At 42.4% G+C, this 25,007-nt stretch overlaps 1 protein-coding gene across 3 annotated transcripts in view; it reads left to right on the plus strand.

Annotated features, from left to right (window-relative positions):
- Positions 1–17,714: 17,714 nt before the first annotated feature.
- Positions 17,715–25,007, plus strand: part of LOC133134935 (ELAV-like protein 2) — a 53,524-nt gene continuing 46,231 nt past the window's right edge. Inside the window, exon 1 of one of the 3 annotated variants that reach the window (XM_061251552.1) lies at positions 17,715–18,051. Coding sequence is in view for 1 of the 3 variants with exons in the window: in XM_061251553.1 (XP_061107537.1) it covers positions 19,752–19,802 (51 nt within the window). In the remaining 2 variants the exon portion in view is untranslated. Of the gene's footprint in view, positions 18,052–19,684; positions 19,803–25,007 lie in introns of those variants that run through there. The other 2 variants (XM_061251553.1, XM_061251551.1) reach the window with 2 other exon arrangements.

Here is a 25,007-nt window from a genome sequence, read left to right on the forward strand (position 1 = left end):
GCAATGCAGGGTTAAGGGCCTTGCTCAAGGGCAGCACACCTCCACTCATCTTATTGTGGCGAAGCTGGGGCTTGAACATCCAAACAACCACCAATCTTTTAGGTCCTAGTCAAACCTTAACCAGGAGGCTCCAGTCTGCCCCATTCCGGCTGGGCTCAGGACAGTGGTATGGAAGCGATTAGGAGTATAATGAATTTAGGATTTAGGATTTAGGACTTATGATGAATTTAGGATGGCTAATATAGGGCTGGGAATCGCCTTATCATTTGTTTTATGCCCACTGGGATTACAGTGTAGGGTCTTAGGTTGGCTTCTGTGCTAATGCTGCAAGTGTATGGATTATCAGAGAGGAAGGCAGGCAGATAGACATGCATACAGGCGTACAGACTGACAGAGAGATAAACAGACTGACAGACAGACAGTTAGATAGAAACCAATGACTTGACAGAGAGGAAGATCGATAGACAGACAGGAACATCGATAGATGGGTAGACTGGCATTCTGATTGGGGGGGGGACTATGTATAACAACGACTACACAATATAAAAGCCCGCAAATGAAAGCTGCAAGTCTGCGCTCGAACCACATCATGATTGTTTTATCTCAGCGGTTTGTTCGCTGGAGTGCAGAGCAAAAAACACCAAAACAAAACGTGTTACTGTCCAAATACATACGGAATGCGCTGTAGATAGTTCCGGCCGTGTGCATTGTTGTGCAGTTTGTCTCTTTCGTTGAAACCTCACTGGGTTTAAATATGTATTGCGGCTCCACTGCATATTTCATAGAGGTGCGTGTGTGCATACAGATATAGGTGTGCACAGTAACACGTGTGAACGCCGGTTTGGGCGGATGGCACACGGGGAGGCTATAGGAGCGTATAAATACTGTACAAAGCTGCCATGTATTTTTCAGCAGGACGTGCTGTAGCTCTGCTTTTTCTTCCAGGCCTGCTCTCCCCGGGGATGATATTGTGTGACAAAGATGCTCAGAAATGGAGAGATAGGCCTATGCTGAAGCTTGATATCCTGTAGAGGTTATGGGTTACGGTTTGCAGTATATTTCACGAGTAATATGGGTTGTTCGTTGTTTTTGCATGGTTTCTGCACACTCAGAAGTTACAGTAGAGGTACATTTTTGTTGGACAGTGAAGGTACAAGTTTTAAATTTCCCTAATGTACCCTGAAAGTAAAGTAATATTCTCTTGTGTACAAATGAGTTCATATTCCAAGCAAAAAAATGAATTATATATCGATGGCTAGGGGTTCTATTGTATTTACCTGCAGTATAGGGTACCACCCCAGCGACAAGCATTTGTACCTTTTTAGACACTATTTCTACCTTTATTTCTGAGAGTACATGTTCATCTGTGCCGCCTACAAAGCATTCCTTTGTAATATCTCAACAATTTTTGTTCCAGTGCATAAATACTTTTATCTGAGATGTGTTTTGTAATTTGTAACAGAAATAATGTAAGTATATTTTCTCCCACATCCCTGGGTGTTCTGTAGCAAACTAATAATGAAATGTTTATGTTTATGGTCGCCCAGCAACTGATGAATACTGTTGTAACCACAAGGAAGATAATCCAAGCTACATATTTCTACTTGTCTACTGGGTGAACAGTTTCCTGTGTTTAATTTAGCATCCAAAACCCCAACACTGCTTATTTTTTAAACATGTTTTACGATATAGAATCACATAAATAAGACATTATTGTTAGACATAAAAATAACATGCCTTGATAGTCAAGCATTCGATTCTTTTTTTAATCATGCGATTTCAAATCCCTGATGCACTCTGCATGAAGAGCTCAGTCATCAGGGACTGGTAAAAAATAAACTCAAATGTATTTTGTCACAAACAACAAAATGTCTCCCAGAAATGCACCAAGAACCTACAGTCAGAGCTGGGAAGGCATTGGTAGGTTTACAGGTGACATAATTATCAAACCTTCAAAACAACAAGGCAAGTAACATCGATCAATCACATTTGTATAAAAATGTGATCGATCAAAGTTAATGCAATGTTAACCCTCATACCTATGGGCAAATTAAACTTTCCTCTTAACCTAACCTGCAAGCCTTTGGCCAGTAGGAGGAAACCAGAGTACCTGGAGGAAACCCACACAGAAAAAGGGAGAACATGCAAACTCCACACAGACACAGGGAGAGTATGCAAACTTCACACAGACACAGGGAGAACATGCAAACTCCAAACAGGCACAGGGTGAACATGCAAACTCCACACAGACACAGGGTGAACATGCAAACTCCACACAGACACAGGGTGAACATGCAAACTCCACACAGACACAGGGTGAACATGCAAACTCCACACAGACACCGGGAGAACATGCAAACTCCACACAGACACAGGGTGAACATGCAAACTCCACACAGACACCGGGAGAACATGCAAACTCCACACAGACACAGGGTGAACATGCAAACTCCACACAGACACCGGGAGAACATGCAAACTCCACACAGACACAGGGTGAACATGCAAACTCCACACAGACACGGGGAGAACATGCAGACTCCACACAGACACGGGGAGAACATGCAAACTCCACACAGACATGGGGAGAACATGCAAACTGCACACAGACACAGGGAGAACATGCAAACTCCACACAGACACAGGGAGAACATGCAAACTCCACACAGACATGGGGAGAACATGCAAACTCCACATAGACACAGGGTGAACATGCAAACTCCACACAGACACGGGGAGAACATGCAAACTCCACACAGACACAGGGAGAACATGCAAACTCCACACAGACACAGGGAGAACATGCAAACTCCACACAGACACAGGGAGAACATGCAAACTCCACACAGACATGGGGAGAACATGCAGACTCCACACAGAAAGGTCCGGGCAGGGCTCAAACCCAGGACCTTCTTGTTGTGAGGCAACAGTGCTTCCCACTGTACCACCATGCCGCCCCTGATGCACACTTTCAGCGGGTAAATGTTCCTCCCTTCCTCCCAGGGTTTGCAAAATGGCGTCAGCTGAAGCCATTTGCTCTACCGCAAAAACGGCCTGTGCACCGAGATATGAGGGAAATTCAGTTGTAGCACACACACACGCACGCACGCACACACGCATGTAGACACACACACACACACACACACACACCAGTCCGTGCTCCACTCAGCCGAATCCACACCGGCCTGTCATAGCACAGTTTCCAATTACCTCTTCTTTCCCAGAGCTTTGTTTTAGTGTTATCACTCAGTGGAGCTGAGCTCCATTATGCTGGCCTTGTCAGCCAAAGATCCGGAGGAGTGGGAAGTCTTCAGACTCCTCTCCTTCTCTCTCTCTCGCTTCCTATCTCTCCCTTCCTCTCTCTCTCCTTCCTTCTATCTCTCTCTCTCTCCCTTCCTCTCTCTCTCTCTCTCTCCGACACGTTTGTGTGTCAGTCCTGACTTCTAATGAATAGCTGGGATGGAAACGGCCATACTGCCGGGTTTTGACAGAGCTGCTCATTCCGTAACTGGAACTGCGCCGGCGGTTTTTATCCCAAAAGCTCCCCTTCCCTCCATGGCGTGAGAAAAACTTCCACAGAATTCACAATCCAAAACGCATTCAAATCTGTTGTCAGCCTCTGTCTCGTATTAGAATAAAAGTCCATCTACCGTAACGACAGCTCCTGTTTAATTCAGCTCTTACATCCTCTCGTTTGCATTCTCAGAGAACGCTGTCGTGACTGAATTATGGATGCGATCGAGTTAGCCTGTTTCAGGGGCCTGGCGACTTAATGAAAATTAATGACCTTCACTCCAGATACCGAAAAAGCACTGACCCCCCCCCCCCCCCCCCCCGCCCCCCACCGCACCGCACCCCGCCCGATCCGCCAACACTGCGAAGGCTGAAGTTAACTCAGGAGCAGTGACTCAACAGTTTGTTCTCTCCTGAAGCCCACACAGTCTGTGTCTCTGAAAAGGTCTGTTCTGTGTGCGGGAGATAATATGGGCGGGAAAGAGCCTAGAGGAACCTAATGAGAAGGTCTCAGAGGAGGACGCTCAGTCTCAGAGGTCAAGCCGTGGACGGAGGCCGTGTGAAATCAGGGCCGTGTTCCTGAGGGACGAAGGCTGCGTCCCAAATGGCATACTTCACACACTACTCATACTATGAAGATTAGCCTGGGTAGCTAGTATGCGGTTTCGAACACCACCAAAGAGCAAGCCCGGTGGTAGCAAAACAAGTGTGCCATTGTGACATCACTCCACCAGACTAAACATCCGGCCTGGGCGTCGGCCACGTTTCCCTGGCAACAACACGCGATGACGCAACACTTCCTGTCCAGCTGGGGTGGTCATTCATTGGATCATTTGTACCATGTGTTGTCACGGGAGAAGGCCACGCAGTCATAGTGATGGTCTCTGCAGTCATAGCAATCATCACTGCAGTTTTCTTTGTACCAATTTCTAAAAGGTTACACACAAAGACGGGATCACAGTACACTCTCTGAAAAAAGGGTTCTTTGGCTCGTCTCGCTAGTGGAACCATTTTTATTTCTTTATGATAGCCTCTGTCATTCGTGTGAAACGTGAAAGCTCCCAGACAAAGAACAGTTTTGCCCAACAAAGAGCCCTTGAGCTTAATTGGGTTCTTCTATGGAATCACATGGGTTCAGGTTGGAACCATTTTTTCCGAGAGTGCACCCAGGAAGTCCCACGGAAACCGTAGCCACACACTCTCAGGAATAAGTGACAGTGGAGGTGCAAACATACCCTGAAAGTACAGTTGTGTTTTCTCTGGGTACAAATGAATATGTTTTCCAAGCAAAAAAGGTCCTATATTGCTGGCTACACTTTAATGTACCTATAAGGTCCCACCCCAGCAACAAGCATTTGTACCTTCTTAGGCATTTTCTGCACCTTTATTTCTGAGAGTGCAAGGGGGTGGGGGGTCATGTGGGGTTTGGACAGTCAGCTGCCCTTTGGACTGCATCACACAGTCTCGCTCAGTTTGGGAGTTTTAGCACTTATCAAAGACGGCCCCGTGGGCCTATCCTGTCCCGGCTTGCGTACGTGTCTTGGGGAACACGCCAGTGATGAGATTAACTGCTAGTACAAAAAGAAGAAGGGGAGAAAAAAAAAACTTAATTGCTGACAAAACAACAACATCAGGCATCAAGCAGCTATAAAAAGCACAGAGGGATGGGTTGAGCGCTGAGGGTGGAGACGAGAGAGCCCAAAGTCAATGGAATAAATTACAGCAGGAATTCAAAGTTAGTCAGCTTTAAGTGAAACGCAATTAATCTTTTTACATAACTTCAGATTCTATATGAAAGGAAACAAACTATAAAACTTCTAGGGGAAATCTGTCTAACTCTGATTGCTGAGGAGGACTCAGCATGCAACTTTAAAAACACTGCATATAGGATGACTAAAATGGACCCCGGAGCAGGGGGGAAGAGAGAGACGAGAAAACAGAGAGAGGAGAGAGAGAGAGAGAGAGGGGGGGGGGAGTGATACTCTCTAATGATGCAATGATACACTCTAAGACAATCCCTCCTGGAGCATTGCAGGGTTAAGGCCCTTGCTCAAGGGCCCAATGGCTGTGCAGATCTTATCGTGGCCAAGGCGGGGCTTGAACTACCAACCTTCCAGGTCCTAGTCAAGTGCCTTAGCCACTAGGCTATAGGATGCCCTGTTCCATTGTGGCTCCAATATGAACCCTGTGATTCCATAGAATAACCCTATCTAGGGTAAATGGTTCATTGTCTGGGAGTTTTCACACTTCACACCTATGACAATGGGTTCCATAGGGAACTAAAAAGGGTTCCCCTATGGAATCAAGCCAAAGAACTCTTTCAGAACCCTTTCTTTCTAACAGAGCACTACGCACTGAATTGGAGAATACACTGCACATACTGTATATATGAGACTTCACCCCCACCAGACACACTAAACTCAGTGATTATATTCTATTTTACAATATATAACCACTGCCAGCCCTAAAGCCTGGATCAGTCCGAATGTAAAACAACTGACTATGATTAATACATTTCAGCACAGCACCGCACACATACACCCTATAATATTAATTAATTTCAGCTTTATTTAATGCATTCTACTGATCCTCTTTCAGGAGATTGTTCTCTCAAATCTCAAGACAAAATATTATCCCTTAACCAAAGCGGTAAGTCTTCAGAGAATCATATATTAATTACCAATTTTTTTTGCAATGATTAATTGTAGAGAGGCTCACTGATGATTTTAGAAGATTAATCATGTGAGATTGACGGCGGTGAATTATTATTGATTTCAGTTTTCATGTTTCGAGAAGCTCCTTAACAGTGAACGTACCCGGGTGGTAAATGTATGATGCACTAATTGAAAGATAATATTCTCAGGTGCCTTTTAATTAATGCATAGGTCAGACCCCATTTGATACAGCACTCTAAAAAAGGCTTTGTCACTGTGTGCTTCAGATTTCAACTTCATTTTATTTTTTTTATTTTAGTTTAGAAAAGAGCAAAGATACAAAGAAAATTGGATAAATAGTCTCGGGTAATATGATTAGAACTAATTGGATATTTTCAGGCTGTGTGCCTTCATGAAGAAATACTGTAGATGTTCAACTATGGGACACCATCTTTCAATTATATTATATATATCAAATTATAATCCCTTAAGAGTATATTCATTCAATTGCCAGCTCTCTTTGATGTATAGCGAAATAGCTATACTGAATAGAGAATGTAAAGCTTAGTTCCCATGATTGCACACTGGAGAAATGTTACACCTCTTTTTAAAAAGTATATATCTGATGGCATACCAAAAAAAGAAAAAAAAAGAAGCAAAACAGGATTCCAAGTAAATCAGCATGATATCCGGTAGGAAAAAGATTTCCACCGCGAAGAGTACATTGCAGTGAAATCATTCATTTTGCAATATTCTTAACCATGGCAAATTAGCAATATTTAAAAGCGGAATCTCAGGAAAAAGTGTTTGAACAGAAGTCACTCAGATGTGGTTTTTTCATGGGGACAGGCACCTTGTATCTGTATTCGCCTGCTTCTGTTCGATCATGGACTCATTGTAAATTACACATCTACTAAGCAAATGTGAAATTGAGGCCTTTTGAAATGGAAAACTGCAGTTCACTAGGGCTATAAGAAAATGCGCACATCCCTGTTTTATGATAAATGTGTTTTTATTGAGATGTTCCTGCAAGTCTGTAGAGAAATAATTGATTTTCGCCGGAGCTCTAGTGAAAATTCCCTTTACTCCGTCTTAAAAAACAGTATCAGAAATATGAACTGGCACATGGATAAGATTTAACTGATGTACCAAAAGGGCTTTTCTGCTTCAGAAATAACTCAAATATTTCATGTGTTTTCAGAATCCTTCCATTTAAGAGGGATTTAAGAACTCACCAGAGATTCTGCCGTGGTGGAGGAATGGAAACCCGAGAGTTACAGCAAATGTGTTCATAATGACGAGAGTATGATTGCACATGCTGTTTTCTCTGATAAGCCTCATGGTCTCAGGGTCCGATGGCAAAGTATTCTGTTCCATGACCACATTCATGGTCCATAGTATACCGTAGTATAGCGGGGCTGCAAATAACAGTGATAACAGCATCCCAGTTTGAGAGTATTTGAATCAAAACTCAGTGGATGAATCATCAAAACCGTATGGTATCTCCTACTTTACATCAACGGCAGATATTATGCTGTAAACTGGGGTTCTCAAAGTGAGCTGTGCATTTAAGTTTCTCTGACCACTCAGGACCCCACTGATTTCAGCTCAGTAATTCAGTCATTTTATTTAATTTATAATTTGATATCAGTCCATAGTTTAATCCATTTTTTTAAAAGTGACCTGTTTCTAATGGAGTTATTAGCTATATTCATTCATTGCAGAAATGAAAATCAGTTAATCTGCAGAATTAAAAGGATATTTATTTATTTATCCTGGCGTGTGTAGTTATAACTGACATAAATTGGCCATTGGAGGGTAAACCATCCTTCAAAAGGCATTAAAAGTGTCTATTTAAAAACACTTAACAGCTTGTAAAAATCCGCTGGTTTGAAATCGCGCTGGGGTTGAGAATTGGCATGAGGAGCCTGAGAAAGCCTGGTATGGACCCAACAGAAAAGAGCAGTCTTGTGGATCCCCAAAGAGGTTTTGAAATGTATTCTTCCCACGAGGACGCGTTGCAGGCAATCAGCGCCGGGAAGATGTCCTCTTCGCCTCTCCGACGGGCTGTTGTTCACACGGGCGGGATAATGGCTGACAAAACAGAGAATAACGGGCTTCCAGGAAGCAGACTCCGGGTGCTGTTGCCTTAGGGCCACAGCTCTGACAGCGTGCTGGCTGGGACCACCCAAGCATGACCGAGTGTGACTGGCATATGAATGCACACAGAAACACACACAGACTGTACGGCGCATATCCTCAGTGTATAGACACTGTGTGGATATCATACAGTTTGTGTGCATTTCTGTACTGTATAGACACTGTGCGGATACCATACAGTTTGTGTGCATTTCTGTACTGTATAGACACTGTGTGGATATCATACAGTTTGTGTGCATTTCTGTACTGTATAGACACTGTGCGGATACCATACAGTTTGTGTGCATTTCTGTACTGTATAGACACTGTGTGGATATCGTACAGTTTGTGTGCATTTCTGTACTGTATAGACACTGTGTGGATATCATACAGTTTGTGTGCATTTCTGTACTGTATAGACACTGTGTGGATATCATACAGTTTGTGTGCATTTCTGTACTGTATAGACACTGTGTGGATATCATACAGTTTGTGTGCATTTCTGTACTGTATAGACACTGTGCAGATATCATACAGTTTGCGTGCATTTCTGTACTGTATAGACACTGTGTGGATATCATACAGTTTGTGTGCATTTCTGTACTGTATAGACACTGTGCGGATATCATACAGTTTGTGTGCATTTCTGTACTGTATAGACACTGTGCAGATATCATACAGTTTGTGAGCACTTCTGAACTGTATATATCCTCACTGTACGTGTATACACAGTGCAGATATAATACAGTTTGTGAGCACTTCTGAACTGTATATATCCTCACTGTACGTGTATACACAGTGCAGATTGTGTGCCTTTCTGCCACCGTCAGGCCAATCCCAGCTCGAGACACACAATCCTGCATCCAATCGCCTGCTTCCTCGCGTTCCTCGCTTGGCGAGCCCACCGTTTCCGGCGCCCTCCCTCCTGACCGTTGGCCCGACCGCGGCTGCACTCAGGCTGATCATTCGCTGTGTGCCGTGCCTCGCCCACACCCAAACTTCAGCATGGTATCCCAGGAGTCAGTGGGGCCTGGGGCTGTCAGTGTGTGTCGGCCGTGTGTATATTAGCAACCTTTTGGACATTTTGGAGCATCACAACAAGTGTGTGAATCTCATTTTTTGGGCATTTTTACTGTGTTTTTGCTCAGGGGTGCTCTCTGTGGATCTGGTCATGCTGGTCAAGCAGGATTAAAAAGATGTGATAAATTACATGGGATTACAGTAAAAGACTGGTTTGTCATAGCTTCGTCTGGTTTTTGGGCATGTTATACTCTCGTTCTCCACTTTGAACAACAACAACAAAATCCCACAGACACAATTGCTGTGCTCCTGATTCTTCTTCTTCAAATCCTGCATTCATTAATAATATGCAGAACTAAACTGCATTTCCCAATGCAATTACGTAATATTAATTCATTTACTGGAAAAGTGGGTAATTGGTTTGCTCACTTTCTGAGACATAACTTTATAAATCCACTGATGTTTTATAAAAGTCATACATTTCTGAGTAAAAGGGACGTGCCAAATCAGAAGCTTCAAAGTGAAATTTCATTTATAATTTTGCAAATGGGATTTTTAAAAAACAGTTGAATCCTCAATGAGGCTAATTCATACCACACAGTATGAACTCCAGGGAAATCACTCTGAACTCACAGATCAGCCTGGCTGGTGTGCTGGTACAGTTCTAGAACTGCAAACTCAAAGATTGCAGAATATATTCCCAGGTTAGAAAGGGATATTGTGTACTTGAACAAGGGTCTTATCCTGGGCTCTTTCATTAAAAGTACTGATGTAGAAATGAACAGAATTTTAAACGCACAAGCAGTGAAAGGTGTTCGAGATAAGGGTGTTGGTAAAGTAAATGGTGCAGTTTACTTTAGACTGCTGAACTCTGTAGATTGGATTGCATTTTCCTTTCTTGGGCATCCAAATCTATCTCCTTCCATCATTTTGCTGAGTATGGTATCTTTCACATACACACTTATGTCACTCACACACTCACTCACACACTCACACACTCACTCACTCATACACACACTCACACACACACTCACACACACACTCACTCACTCACTCACTCACTCACTCATACACACACTCACACACACACTCACACACACACTCACACACTCACTCACTCATACACACACTCACACACACACTCACTCACTCACTCACACACACTCACTCACTGACACACACACGCACACACACACGCACACACACATTCAAATACACCAGACGGATACACATGCATGCACACACACACACACAAACACACACACACTCACATGGACCAATAGAGCAAGGGTCAATATTTAGTCACATTTGTGTGTCCATTACAGATGAAATAGAAACTGTAAACTTTAAACCGCTTAACCGTTCACTTATGTGGGAAGTTATTTCAGCAAGCATGGTATTCAGATCGTGAAGAACACTATAGCTGAAGGTGCCTTCCCTATTGGTCGGATCAGACAGAGCTCTTTGTCTCAGAACACGCCCCCCCCAGTGAAAGAGAAAAGGCCATATCACATGACCACACTTCAGGCGAAGCGGTAAGTAACCCAGCCCATAGCTCAATGGTGCCCTTTGTTTCTTGTCAGGAAACTCTCTTTCTAATCTGGAGCTCTGAACTCCTGCCAGAGCGGACGTGTAAAGCCCTGATTTCTTATTTTATCTGTGCGCAGCTAAATCGATCTTTAGTGCCCTGCCCCCTCTCGCCCCCCCCCTTCCCACCTCTGCAGATGCAATGCTTCTGTCCAGCCCCGCTAATCAGGCTATTTTAGACAGGCGATCTCAGAGGACAGCCAAGGTGACTCAGACCAATGTCTGAAGCTTGGGGGGGGGGGGGGGCTTATACATTTCACAAACATGATTCAACAGCTTTCCCTTTCACAAGTTATAGTTCTCAGAAAGTCAAATGAAATGGAAGTTTTTTTGGTTTTACTTCGTTCATTTCGTTACACGTTGAAACACAAAATGCCATTTGCTGGATTAGATAAGGAATGTTGCGATACTGGATAGTGTTTGATATGCTGTTACCAACACAGCGCGAAAGAACAGTAAAATAAATCCTTTTTATGTTCTTACTAATTGTACAAAGAAAAAAAAAACATTCAGAGATGTTCTTATAGCACAAAGCCTCCAGAAATACTTGCACACGTGTGTATTTACATATACGTTTAACCCCCACACTAAGACCTGGTCATAGTAATATCAAAGGGCCGTCACTGATGATAGCAGATAGCACTTCCAGCTCATCGTCATTATTTCATTGTGCTGATGTTACAGGTGTCATGTGCATTAAACTGAAAGTTTTCTACATGTGAATGAGAGGGTTTTAATTTGAACAAACGTGTTTAGGGCACTGATGTCCGTCCCCGGGTTCGTTGTCCGAACTCCGCGTGACATCCAGAGGAAACTTGGACGCACTGTCTGCAGTGTGCTGAAGCCGGGGCCATTACTCACTTCAGAGTGACATTCCCAACTTCCCTCAGCAATACTGATTCCTGATCAATGCGCCAATCCCCCCAGGTTCCCAACATTCCTGTGTCAGCTGTCTTTAGGAAAGGACACAGGCCTCACTCTGGTGCAAGAGGGAGCAAAACGTACGTAAATACGTATGTATGTATGTATGTATATACATACGTATGTAAGTGCATGCATGTATGTATTGTGTGTGTGTATGTACATATATGTGTTTGCATGCATGTATGTATTGTGTGTGTGTATGTACTGCAGGTATGCAATGGATGTAATATATGTAATGTACTTATGCAATGGATGTAGCGTATGTGTGTATGTATGTGCGGCCATGTCTGAAGGTCTCTACCAAACAATGCCTAAAATACATCTTTGTTTCTACCAACAAGCAAGGGAGTAAAAACTTTAGGAGTAATCACTCATATATTATCTGTTGATACAGAATGCCCACAGAACCTGGCAGCAAATCTGTTCTTTGTTTGTTGCACCTAATGAAACTTTGAATTATCTCATTTAAAGTTTTCTGGGCTTGGGCAAAAACCTATTTATGTTTTCTTAGTCGCATTAAAAGTTAAACTTGTGAAAATATGAATTCGCTCTTTCCATCAGACTACTTTTCAAACGGCGGGACCGGCCGCCATTTACATTTAATTTACTGTTGCCGTGGACCACCACGACTGCAGAGGCCGAAGAACATCTGTCTGTTCGTATTATCCTTTTCAACCCTGACCTCAAAGCCTTAGCCAATAAGATCCTGCTGATATTACCGTACGCTTCGCATTCGTGTAGAATCCTGTCGATTCTAATCACCTGAATGCGCCTCGGAGCCCATTCGGATCTAGAGTACCGAGTACGCCGACATGTAAATATGACCGGTTGACATTTCGAGCTCTGCTGCATGAGATCATTGTCGGTCAGAGCTTGTGAGTCTCTGCCGGTTTCAGCCTTCAGTGCAGAGGGCTCATTACAATCTTTTATTTTTCTCCTCTTTTTATTTTTCTTTCTCCTTCTCTTGCCCCAAGCTCCATTCATTGGGAGAGGCTAGTAAAAAGGTGGAAATGGGGAAAAACGCGAATTAGGAATGGCCTGGTTCCTTCAAATGTCTTCAGTTCGAAGCTACAGTCAGTCACATACGTGGCAGATGCCTGGCAGATGGGGAGAGGTGGATCCACAGGTCGATCATTGATACGTCAGACTTTTTGGGAAAAATAATTCCGCAAAGGATGCGCTCATGTTTCCTCACAAGAAATGAATGTTGCGGCCTGTAGCGTAGTGGTTAAGGAAATTACTGGGACACGCAAGGTCGGTGGTTCTAATCCCGGTGTAGCCACTATTAGATCCGCACAGCCGTTGGGCCCTTGAGCAAGGCCCTTAACCCTGCATTGCTCCAGGGGAGGATTGTCTCCTGCTTAGTCTAATCAACTGTACGTCACTCTGGATAAGAACGTCTGCCAAATGCCAATAATGTAATGTAATGAAAGAACACATAACCGATTGGAATGTCCTTGAAGATGGTGGACCTCGGTTGATTTTCGGGTCATAAAAGATTCAACATAAATTCAACATAAAAGAGGAAAAACATAAGCGACACATCAAACACCTAATAAGTTTTGAATTAAAATAGTTTTCGGTGCTCGATTGACATTGCTTGGTTCAGCTGAGGCATCCAAGAGGACCAGGTTTGCACTTTTCGAGAGTATTTCATAGGTGTCAATGCACAAGATCAGTAAAGCATACGAAACCATTTTAATCCAAAACAGTTATGTATTTGACCCAGGTCTGGTACTTGTACTTGTCACTTGGTGTCACAGAGATAATGTTGCAGAGACGATCTTACATGGATGGGATGTGTGTGTTAATTCTTCATGACAGACGTGTATTTTTGTTTCACATGAACTGGAAGCAGCTCTGAGTCAACTATAAACAGCTTTCCTTCCATAAAATTTCCCTGGCATCAAACATACATATTAATGTATATTAATTTGGATTTCAATTGAAATGTTATATAATAACACTCTCTTCTGTATATGTCAACATAAACTCAATTATATGCTTAGTAGTGTTTTCTGGTTTTAATAAACACTTGCTTTAATGTGCACTCCATTTTAGTTTAAATAAGTTTCTTTTATCATAATCACATGTAAATATGTACTGAGTATGTATTTTCCCCACAAATGTGGAGGGCTGATTATAATTGTTGCTCTTCAGAAACCAAGTAGTTTGTGATTTGACTTTTCTTTGTGTATCAGAATGAGACCCGCTTTGATTGGAGTTGCTCTTCATGTCTAATTACTATTTATAGAGCAGGTAGATCCACTCAGCAGGAGATACTCTTGTTCGGAAGGGTTTCATTATGTTGAAAAAGCAGACGGAGGTCACTGGAAGGTCTGGCCGAAACCTACAATTTTACCGCCGATTATATTTCTCAGGAATTGTTTGAAACGGCAACACACAGCGCCAGAAATGGTTGACTTCTCCTCACAAAACTAAAAGAGGATGTACAACTACAAGCATAATAAACCAACACATTATATTCAGTACTTTAGCTTCATTGGTTTCCTTTGCTTTGTTAATTTTCACATACACCAGCAGATCAATGATGACTACCATCAAATTAACAGAAATTAAACAAATAACCTGGTTTGTGTGTGAGATGCAGTTGGGTATCTGCTGAACTGTAGACACAAACACAGAAAGTCCCAATGCTAAATAGTATGGCCTTTTTATCAGTGTTTAGACTGCAATTGGCCATAGCTGAACACTACTGAAATACTACATTGATATCTTAGAACAGCACAACTTAATTGTTTAAATGTGTGACATATTTATTCAGCATAAGTGGCATCTCATAGATAGAATACAGTGTGTGAATACCAAGGATGTGTTTACAAAATCTGAAGCGCGCTTGATAAATATTTATCCCTGAATTGCTGGTTTCAATGCATTTTCACATCTGAAGCACCTTAAAACACTACCAGGTCAGGACTGGGCCAGCGTCACAACAGTTACAATACACAGCTCTACCAATAGAAATTCGAAACGAAACGCGGAAATTAAAGTGGAACATATAACAACCAACCCTTCTCCTGCTATGACACGTGACAAAACAAATACTCGGGAGCAAAGAATAACATAAAACAATACAGTGATTTGGGGATTTTCTTTTACAGGCTGGGTTGATGATGTCTGAGGTGTGTAAACCCATATGTCAGATGAATGACCATCGCTTTCAGTGCGTTGCACTGGGGACATACGGAAGGGTTCCAAACTGAAGCAAAACTATAAAAGAATAAAATAGTCGATAGTAGGCCTAACTGATGCACACATCCCCTTTTCTCAGAATTATAAAGTGTTTCATTGTTATTCTAACACTAAATAATGCAGTCACATATATCGTCTTCAGAATACAATTATATTAATCCCAAATTATACTATTCCGATGGTAGATAGGCTATTTTATTTTCTTTACAACGAACTCTTCGCAACCACAATTAGAATTTCTTAATTTACAGCACCGGGCTCCCCTGTTCGTCGCCAATGGCTTGTTTCTTATCAAGCGTGAAGTTTGGTGCATTGCAAACCTATTCAAGTGACTATCAGCAGAGGACCTCTTCAGCCATCACCATCTCTGCAGTCTGCTGATAAGACCGCTGTTTCTACTGCTCGCTCTCTCTCCACGGACCCCAAGCCGTTTAGATACAAAATAAAAGCATTGTACAGCCAAATGTACCTTACCAAATGTGCCTTAGGCTATGAGATGTTGGAAATTAATTTGCCTATAAATATAGGCTACTAATTGTATAAACAAAACGTGTATGTGTATTTACACGAAATCATGCTTGAAGGTAAAACATAATGCATTTAATGAGAGATGGCATGTAAACGTCAAACAACAGGTTTTGAGAAACCTGTTTTCCCTTCCTTTGGCTCCGGTTGGATTCCAAGTTCAGCACGTTGCTAGCTGAACGACAATATTTTGATTAGATCAACATCGTTATGGGTCGACTGGTGTCAGGGGTAACATTCACCGACTCCCAAGAAATATCGCTCATTACAAAATTATAGAAAATGGTCCAACGAGTGCATAAAGCTGTAATTTAAAGCAAATTGGCCAACGTGTATTGGCCTTCGAGTATTCCTGTCTTCGATAATTATTAGTCGTAGGGAAAACAAAATTAGCAACACAATCTCATACAACCCACAAACAAATAAAAATAAAAATACATGCACTGTGAAAAGTCCCCTTACGACCGAGTTTGGAAAGATGCCAAAAATAAACGTATTATTCATGGACAAAAAAAGCAACAAAACTACACTCTATGTCAAAATAAAAATACAACATAGAAATTCGAACTGAAAATGGAAGAAAAGCCGGATCAAGTCCATTCCGGTCGCTGTCCGTGGTGCTGAACGCTCATCTCGAACTTTTATGGCTGCCGTGTAACGCAGCTCAGATATGCTTTGAATGAATTGAAATCGCTCTGCTTGGGGTCGGGTTTAGACAAAAATGTGTGTGGGCGGGGGTTCTTTGATACATAATAAATAAATGGAACTCTACACGCACTGAATTCCAATTGCCTCCGGAAACCTTGTGAATTCCTTAAGGACGATTGGGTTAGCAAAAGAGCGCAAAAAAAAACCTAGCCTGCCTCGCCCATATTTTATGTGCACATATTTCCACTTAAATCAGTCAAATGTCACATGCCGGAAACTAGTAATATTAATATCCAACGCGTCCAAAGCGTCAAGGCTGAGATTGCAATGCAAACATAAGCATAGCGTTCATAGACAGCCGGTAACAAAAACGTGAACAACGTCTTACCAAATTAATTGACTGCTGTGTGCAGGCTATTTAGCCTTTTGTAATACTGAAACCTCTGCCACTCCTATGGTTCTTAGACCTTCCGTTCATACGAAATAACATGTGGGCTTTGAGATTTAGATTTACAAGGCACATGTGTGTACGGTTATCATTTAAGTCATACGTTGAGATCCCATCCACCAAGAGCGTCAGACCTCGATATTGTCCAAATTTAACTAACGTTGGCTACTTACATTCCTGGGTTCTTCATCTCGGTGGAAAACTGGGAGCATGCAATGCAGTATATGTCCATGTGTTTGTTCATAAGGCTTTAAGTTATCAGTAAGGCTACACCATTTCAACGTGAAACTTAGCCTAGCCTACCATTTGGTTATTACAGGACAATGAACAAATGCAGAAATGAATTGTGCATCAATAAGGATAGCCTAATCAATTCGTGTTGATATGTATGGCAGCCTAGAAATATGCGAAATATGAATTTGTATTAAAATTACAGAAATACAATTCCACGTTTTGGCGAACTGACAGACAATCTACTCCACGTGACTTGAGAAAATTAGGACGACAAACGGTGAGAAAATAAAGGTTTAAGACAATTTTCTTATCATTGCAATTACGCTGGGGTTACGTCCTGGCGTTTCCTTGTAGGTTGCTGAAAATACGCGTAAAATAAAACGTTTAATCCGTTATCCTGTTTTACAGGGAAGAGAAAGGCAGGATAATAGTGAATATTTCAGTGTTGCTCGCCTCACACACCTTCATTCCTCTCTCGCGTTTATGGGCTTTGTTTGATAATTCAACTTGCTTTCTGTGGGACGCCCAAGATCACGCTGATTGACGGGAAGGCCGAGCAGTAGCCCTTCGAGTTGGCTGGAAGGAGCGACTCAAGATGGCATTACACAGCCAATTGGATGAAACATCTCGTCGGCTATACCGAACATATACTTCCGCGTGCGTGTGTATCCATGTGTAAGGGTTCAATGGCAGCGGCTCAGTCACAGCGGAGAGGTATGGCGCTGCAGTGATACGGCTCTATATATCCACCGGCAGAACTACCTTCCATTTAAAGACAACCTCCTTCGTTGCTCGGTTCTCACTTAGTGATGCCGCTCATTTTTGTGGCGAACCTGTAAAGAGAGAAGGCAGAAGCCGGCTCTTTTTTAATTATTTGATTCCTTCTTTTATTTCTTCGGTTCTTTTTTTCATTTTATTTACGTAATTCATTAGCCGAAAAGGGAATCCCATTTGTGTACTTTGTTTCATTTGAATAAATATTTCATTTCATCAGTCTTGTTTATTTATTTTGTGTTCGCAAGTTTTAAGCAAAGGCGGAATTCCATCCTGTAAATTCGTGCTTAGTGCTTTATTGTTTCGCATCTTTTTTCAGAGATACTATTTGGCTAATACTAAGGACATCCGTAACTTTCATTTATAGAAACGGTAAGACATTTTAAGTTTTTTTTTTAAAAGAAATATAAAACATATTTGGTGATGCTGACAGTTTAGTGGACTAGGACCGCTATCGATTGCCTATTGGTTGCAGTATTGCTGATATTTCTTCCCTGACACAAGGATGATAGCCTACCGTTATTATGTGGATTGTTTTCCAGCAGTGACACTATTTCATGTTCGTGTTGGTTTTGTATTTTGCAGAATTCTTTAGAATCATACTAATGTGGGGCTGCCAGTCATTCACAATGCTTCTTCGTTGTATCCGTTGTGCGGCCACGATTTATATAAAATAAAATAAAAAACCTGTACATCTTCAGTTTGTTCAATGACTACAGTCGCGTGTAAGACCGTTGCTAGCTGTCTAGCCCCGTGTGTGCGTGTCAGTATGCGAGCGTGTAGCTACATCACCATGCACACGGAAGACGGCTATAGGAACGCAGTTAAAGAGGATTCTGTTTCATTTACGCCGGACATGAATTAGCAATGTTAAATAGTTGATTTCTCATTCATATGCGAATGCTGGCAATGGTTTCCATTGAATGTTTACGATTATTCTTTGCAGCATATAACCTACACGGTAGCCTATTGTAAGGAAATGTATTATTGAAAGGAAGCTTTAACTTTCGCCAAAGCACTAGATTCGCAACTTAATGATGCCTCAAAAATATGGAAAAAGTAGCCTATATTTTGTTAAGCAAAACGGATGACCCATGCGGTGTAGTGTCAATCACAGCCAGTGTTCGGTACCTGCAACGAGTTCTCATATCTCAACACGTATCCACGTAGTCTATGGAAACTGCAATGTCCGTGAAATGGGCTACACCTGCTCCGTTGTGGGTGGAAGCAATAGGCTAGTCTGCACACTGGCGGAAATCGAGTCGAGCCTATTAATCGCGTCTCCTTCACTTTTCGCCTTCTGAGATCGCCTACTGTTCACAATTGGCTACTGGACGCAAATGTAGTCAAGCCACTAAAATAAATGTATATTGCACGTTTACTAGGCTGAGTTTTTTTTAAGGGACACAACGACCTTATCTATTTCTATATACATTTGGATGTTACAAATGAATAGCACATTACGCAGCTAGCAACGTACATGTTCTGCACCATGGTGCTTGTGTGTTCGTGCTTATTTGCGTGTCTTCATACAACAGAACGAGTATGATCCCTCTGCAAAACTCGGACCACGAAACCCGTTAACAGTAAGCTGCATGCCAGTTAATTTGCTGAAATAGACTACACCTGTATTCAATCGGCACTCACATATAGGCTACCATATTCCGATATCAAAGTTGTGGTGAAGAGGGTTGGCGTTAGCAATATCCTCAGTTACTGTGTCATTCTCAAATTGCTACAAAAATCATATTAAATCAAATGAGACTAGCATATTACTTATTTACTGGGTTTTAACAAATCGTCTACTTGACATGTTTTCCAAAAGGTACAAAATCTCAGTGCACCTGAAACAAATCAGAATACTGATGTATTCTGCCATACCCCAAATAGCAGGCTACCCATTAGTTTATAGGGCGCAACATATTTTCAATTAAGAGGTCCGGGAGCGACCTCTGTGATTGGCTGATTAGGTTGCCAGTTTGCTTGGCTAGATTTCCCGCCATCGCCCCTCGCTTCCCCTCAGCCACTCAGTATCCTGCTAGACCTGGACGACGACTGAAGGCGTTTGTTTTATGGGTCTACAATTATTTAAAGAGCGTTGTGAGCTGTATTTACCAACCAAGGTATGGAAAGTATAATTTGTGTACTTTACAAAACAGGTTTGGTATTGATTAAAAATGGTGGAAAGCTAGCCTAACTGTCCTACTAATTGGGAACAAGTTTTCAGTTCCTTGTCTTTCAGTGTCTTAACGTTAGTTAAGTTTAACAGCCTCTCTGTATGGACTAGCCATGGCTAATAATATTGGCTATTTAAGGGGGGGGAAAGCGTATTTTCGGTGTCCTGCAGTTCATTAACTGCAAATGTTCCTAAACACCATGTAATTTTGCCTTTTTGTGTAGTTAGCCAGGTAGTTTGAAATGTACACTGCCTCAAATTCCGGCGTTTGGTCTCGATTCGGCTGGTTAATTGGCCAGTTAATTGTACATTGTTATCGTGTACATGTTTGAAATACGGGGCCTGCCTTCTAGAGAACACATTTTGGAAAAAGTTACCAGGTAACTTAACGAAGTCAAATATACATTTCATTGCTGACCAAATCTTGCTGCGGATATGCAAGCCATTATCTAAACTAGCCTAGCTAACGCCCTCATTCGTGTTGGATTGGTCGTCGTCGCAGGGCAGTTGGCTAGCTAGCTAGCCAGCTGGAGTTTGATTGCCAGCTTGAACATTAACTTAACATACCACGTTAATTTGGTTGTTAACGTTAACTCTGGGTAACACAACGTTACGTAGTGTTCTCTAAATGTGACGAGAATATCTGGTCAGTTTGGTAAATGCAAGTAAAATTGAATGGCTATCGCTACAGCACACGTAACCCCATACAAAAAGTTTCAATACACAGCTCTTTCTTCAACAAAAGTTTTTATGCAGTGCCATCTGATATTATTGGCGAGACGTGTTGATTGAACTACCTGGTTAGCCAAACTATTAGTAAACCAGTTAGGTTGTAGCCAATGATTAGCTTTTGGGTGGTTTTAAAGAGACTAAACCGCGTTCAAGAACAGGAAGTGAACTTCGATAGATTTCCATTTAAATAGTTTCCAGCAGCTTCAAATTTATTTTGCGTGTATTAAGAGCCAGCTAGCTAGCCCAATTTGGAGGGCTGGCCTGGTTTAACATCACCAAAACCTAACTTGCTGAAATAAAAATGTTGTATTGCATCGGTGATGATCACAAAACCTGTTGGCTAGCGTTTTGGGAATGTGTCGGTGGTTTCTGGGTGTTTAAGGTGGTGGCCAAATGGATGGACGAACGAATGATATTGGACCGTATATAAACTGGGAAACGGCTTTACTCTTAATGTCTCTTGTCATACCGTGGTTTTGGGACATGCTGTAATGCAGGAATTTTTTTGCACCTGAAGAAGGTGGCAAAAAAATTCTGCCTGCTTTGGCCATCAGCGGAACACGTTACGGATTAGCGTCTTCATTCTGTAGAACTGCATGTTGAACAAAAAATCAACTATCGGTGACAAATGTAACACGCAAAGCTGCCCTGAGCTTTGACCATGACTTCAGAATAACACGCTTTGTCATTCAACATTTCACCGTGGCTTATAGTAACAATCAATTGGAAAAACATTTTTTTTTTGTGGATTATTATTTTTTGTGTGCAGAAAATCAGAGCTGTTGACCTTGGGCTCTTAACACAGTAGGCTGTGTGTGTGTGTGTGTGTGTGTGTGTGTTTTATTAATTTTCATCAACATAACTTTTAAATAATTCTATGCAGTGTATTGATGGTGATGCATTTTGACTGGGACCTTGTTTCCTGCAGCGGTGGTTGTACTGTGAGAGGGACCATGCAGTGGACTTGGCGCAATAGTGCTTTGTTTTCTAATTAAGAATATTTAACATTTTGTCTCGGTGTACACGTTGTTTTTTTTTTTTCCTGTGAGAGGGTGACTGGACATCCCTCTCCCAGGACCGTGGTGTTGGCCTGCCTGTTCCAACCTGACATTTAGCCGTATTGCTCCACTAACCGCCCAGGCTGAATCAGGTTTACTTTTTGTGTTGATTTAAAGGGAAATGGAAAGCCTTAGATTGTGATTCTACATGCCCATCTGGAACAGTGCAGTACTCCAGTAGATCAGAGCTTGCGAATATCCTTAGCTTTTATTTAAAGAAATGTATTTTATTTGAGTGAAGCCAGGTGGCTAAATAAATTTCCCTGCCATCTGCGGAAGCAGGCAAGCGGTGCACCACTCCTACCTGCTCAGAAAGATTGGCTTGATCTCGTACGCAAGTCAGACTAGGATTTACTGCTTTAAAACCTATCCCTCACATCCGATGTCGAGTTTAAGTCTTCAGCTCTGCGTAGCATTGCATACCATACCAACTATTTTATTTTATTTAGCCATGAGGTTTTTTCTGGACTTTATCGGTTCAGCATTGTTGGAAAAAAATGTACATGTTTTTCAAAGTCAAATTTTTTTAATCCGGAGTGATGATTGGTGGTCTCCGTCAAACCCAGACACTCTGGGGAAAAAATAACATGGACACGACACACAATGCACAGGAGATGCTGTCAGAAGATTTGGGTTGGGGTTGGGGCTGGGGCTGGGGCTGGGGCTGGGGCTGGGGCTGTCCCGTCCCGTCCCCCGCCCCTCCATATGGAGGTTGTGGCAGTCCTGTGTGGTCAGCTCTCTGCGGTTCACAGCCCGCTCTCGCTGAGCGTCTCACACCCACAGCCTGCGCTGGGTCTTCATGGAGGAGCCGATCTTCAGCTCGTCTGGCAAACGGCTCTGCCAAAGCCCGGCTCACCCACCCCGCTATGCCCGGGGAGATCAGCTTTCCTGTAGGAAAAGGTGTGTGTGTGTGTGTGGTGGTGTGTGTGTGTGTGTGTGGTGGTGTAAGTGTGTGGTGGTGTGTGTGTGTTGTGGTGAAATTTGACCTAGTGCCTGTTATGGTAACTGGGGGGACTTAGACTTTTTTTTTTTTCGTTTCAAATCAGTCATTGCAAAATGGTTTCCCCATGCGGTTTATTTAGCAGTGAGAAGCAATCTTAAGCAATTTTATTTTTAGAGCGGGATCTCTTAGTTATTGGTAGATTTTTATTCCTATCGCAAAATAAGTTCTTGCAGGATCCTGGAGGTTCACCGTACTCGGCGTGAAATGAGGGCGGACTAAAACAGGGCTGCCCAACCCTGTTTCTGGAGATCCACTGTCCTGTCGGTTCACTTTTACCCTAATTTGGGACACTTGATTCTACTGATTAGCAGCTTAATGATGCCTCTAGTTGCTGAATGAGGTATGCTCTGTTCAGGTTGGAGTGAGAACCTACAGGATGGTAGATCTCCAGGAACAGGATTGGGCAGCATTGCTCTAAAGAATCCTTTGCTACTGGAGCTGCCTACTTCTGTGCAGCCTTACAAAGGTTTACAATATTTCCTTGTATGGTGTTTGCACAAAAACCTGAAATATATTTGCTTTCTAAATGAACATGCACTGCATCATATTTCAAGCTGAATGCTGCGAATATGCATCCCTGATATGTGTCTAATACATGTTCCATATGGAATCCCAAAGGTTATCCTGGAATAAAGGTCTGCAGTAGTAGTTGTGGACTTTTTTTTAAATTTTATTTTATTTTTTTAGCTCTTTCAAATTTAGAACCATGTTTGTGAGTTACCAACTTGGAGACCTTGTATTTGCTTGTATTACGCTAGAATTATATGCATTTTAGTCTCACAAAGGTCACTTTCCTTTGATTTTTTTTAATTTATTTTAAATTCTCCTTTTCACAGTTTTTAATCCTGTTTCACTTGGCTCCTTTCCCACATATAATATGCGTTTAATTAAGGGAGCACTGTTCAAAGCAAATGCGTGCAAAGTTATACACCCAGTGAATATTAAACACTAGGCGTTGAACATGTAGCTGCCACCTTCTGGTCCAATGCATAGATGTTTAATGTCATGCGTTTGGCCAACTATTTATTTCTGTGGTAGTCAAAGTAGAGTGTTATGTACATTTATGAAATGGCCACTAATTGCATTAGCACAGAGAAAGTTGCCCCCCTTCCCCCAAACTCACACAATGCATGTTGGCAACCACCTGCTTGGGTGTGTTGTAAATGCCCTGCAATTTGGTCCATGTTATACTAGTTTCCTTGTAGAAAATTGAATGGCTGTGTATAAATTAAATTCCATCTTAAACCAGTTTCATTTTGTGAGGAGAAATGGTTTCCAATGCTCCTTTCCATTTGTGTTTGTGCAATCTCAAAAGTGTTTTTAATTTGGGGAACTAAATCCCCCGTCCTCCCTGGTGGAAAATCCATTCCTCAGTCCAGTTTTAGGATTTGAATTCTGAAGTGCCTGCTGATATTGGCACATATAAGCAGCCAATTTCTAAGATGCAGGTGAGTCAGCACTGGGCAGAGTGTAGAACGTGCACCATTTCCAAATGCGTCAATAAGCCTAGTTGTGCGGTTTGATTCTCCATAATCTTTAATTGGGTTATTGTACAGCGAGCCCTTTCTGCAAGTGTCAGTGGCCCTATGCTCTTGTAAATGCTAAGCTGCTTCCACCAGTGCGTGGGGAACATGTGCGTCGTTCCTTGAGCTCATAACCTCTTGCGTTGGTCCCGGCCCTGCCTCCCGCGGTAGCCCAATCCGAGGGCTCTGCCACTGCTGACAGCCTTTTAACGTGTAGTTATGCGGTGAATAGCTAGGGGGCGCTAATGTAGTGGTAACCAGAGCAACGCGGGCTGGGTGAACCTGTCCATTCCCTGCTGCAGGGATACTCAATCTTACCCAGAAAGGGCTGGTGTGGGTGCAGGCCTTTGTTCCAACCAAGCAGTTATAAACCTAATTTTGCTAATCAAGGTCCTTAGCAAAGACTCTAGTGGTTGATTAGTGGAATCAGCGGTGTAACTGCTTGTTTGGCAGAAAGGCCTGCGCCCACACCAACCCTTTCTGAGGAAGATTGGGTATCCCCGCCCTGCTGCGTCGTCAGAGCTGATCCTGTTGCCTTGTGCTCCTGTTTACAGACCCCTATAGGACTCTGTGTTCTCACGGAGTCTGCTTGTGCTGCTTGGGAGAGCGGTTGCCGCTCTGTAAGTGAACAGAACATTACACCGCGTACCACAATATGAAATTCGGAAATAGAATTGCATTGTCTCTTAACCCCTTTGTCGGTGTTCTGGAACTAGTTCAGTGGATGCTTCCAGTCACCAGTCGTGATTGTGGCTCCGGCCTTAGAATGTTCAGCGAAGAATGTTGTGGTCACGTTTGTGATCTGGCACCTTATGCAGTTAATGTGTAATGTAATT

This window comes from Conger conger, chromosome 8, assembly GCF_963514075.1.
Source record: "Conger conger chromosome 8, fConCon1.1, whole genome shotgun sequence".
In the NCBI taxonomy this organism is placed as follows: domain Eukaryota; kingdom Metazoa; phylum Chordata; class Actinopteri; order Anguilliformes; family Congridae; genus Conger; species Conger conger.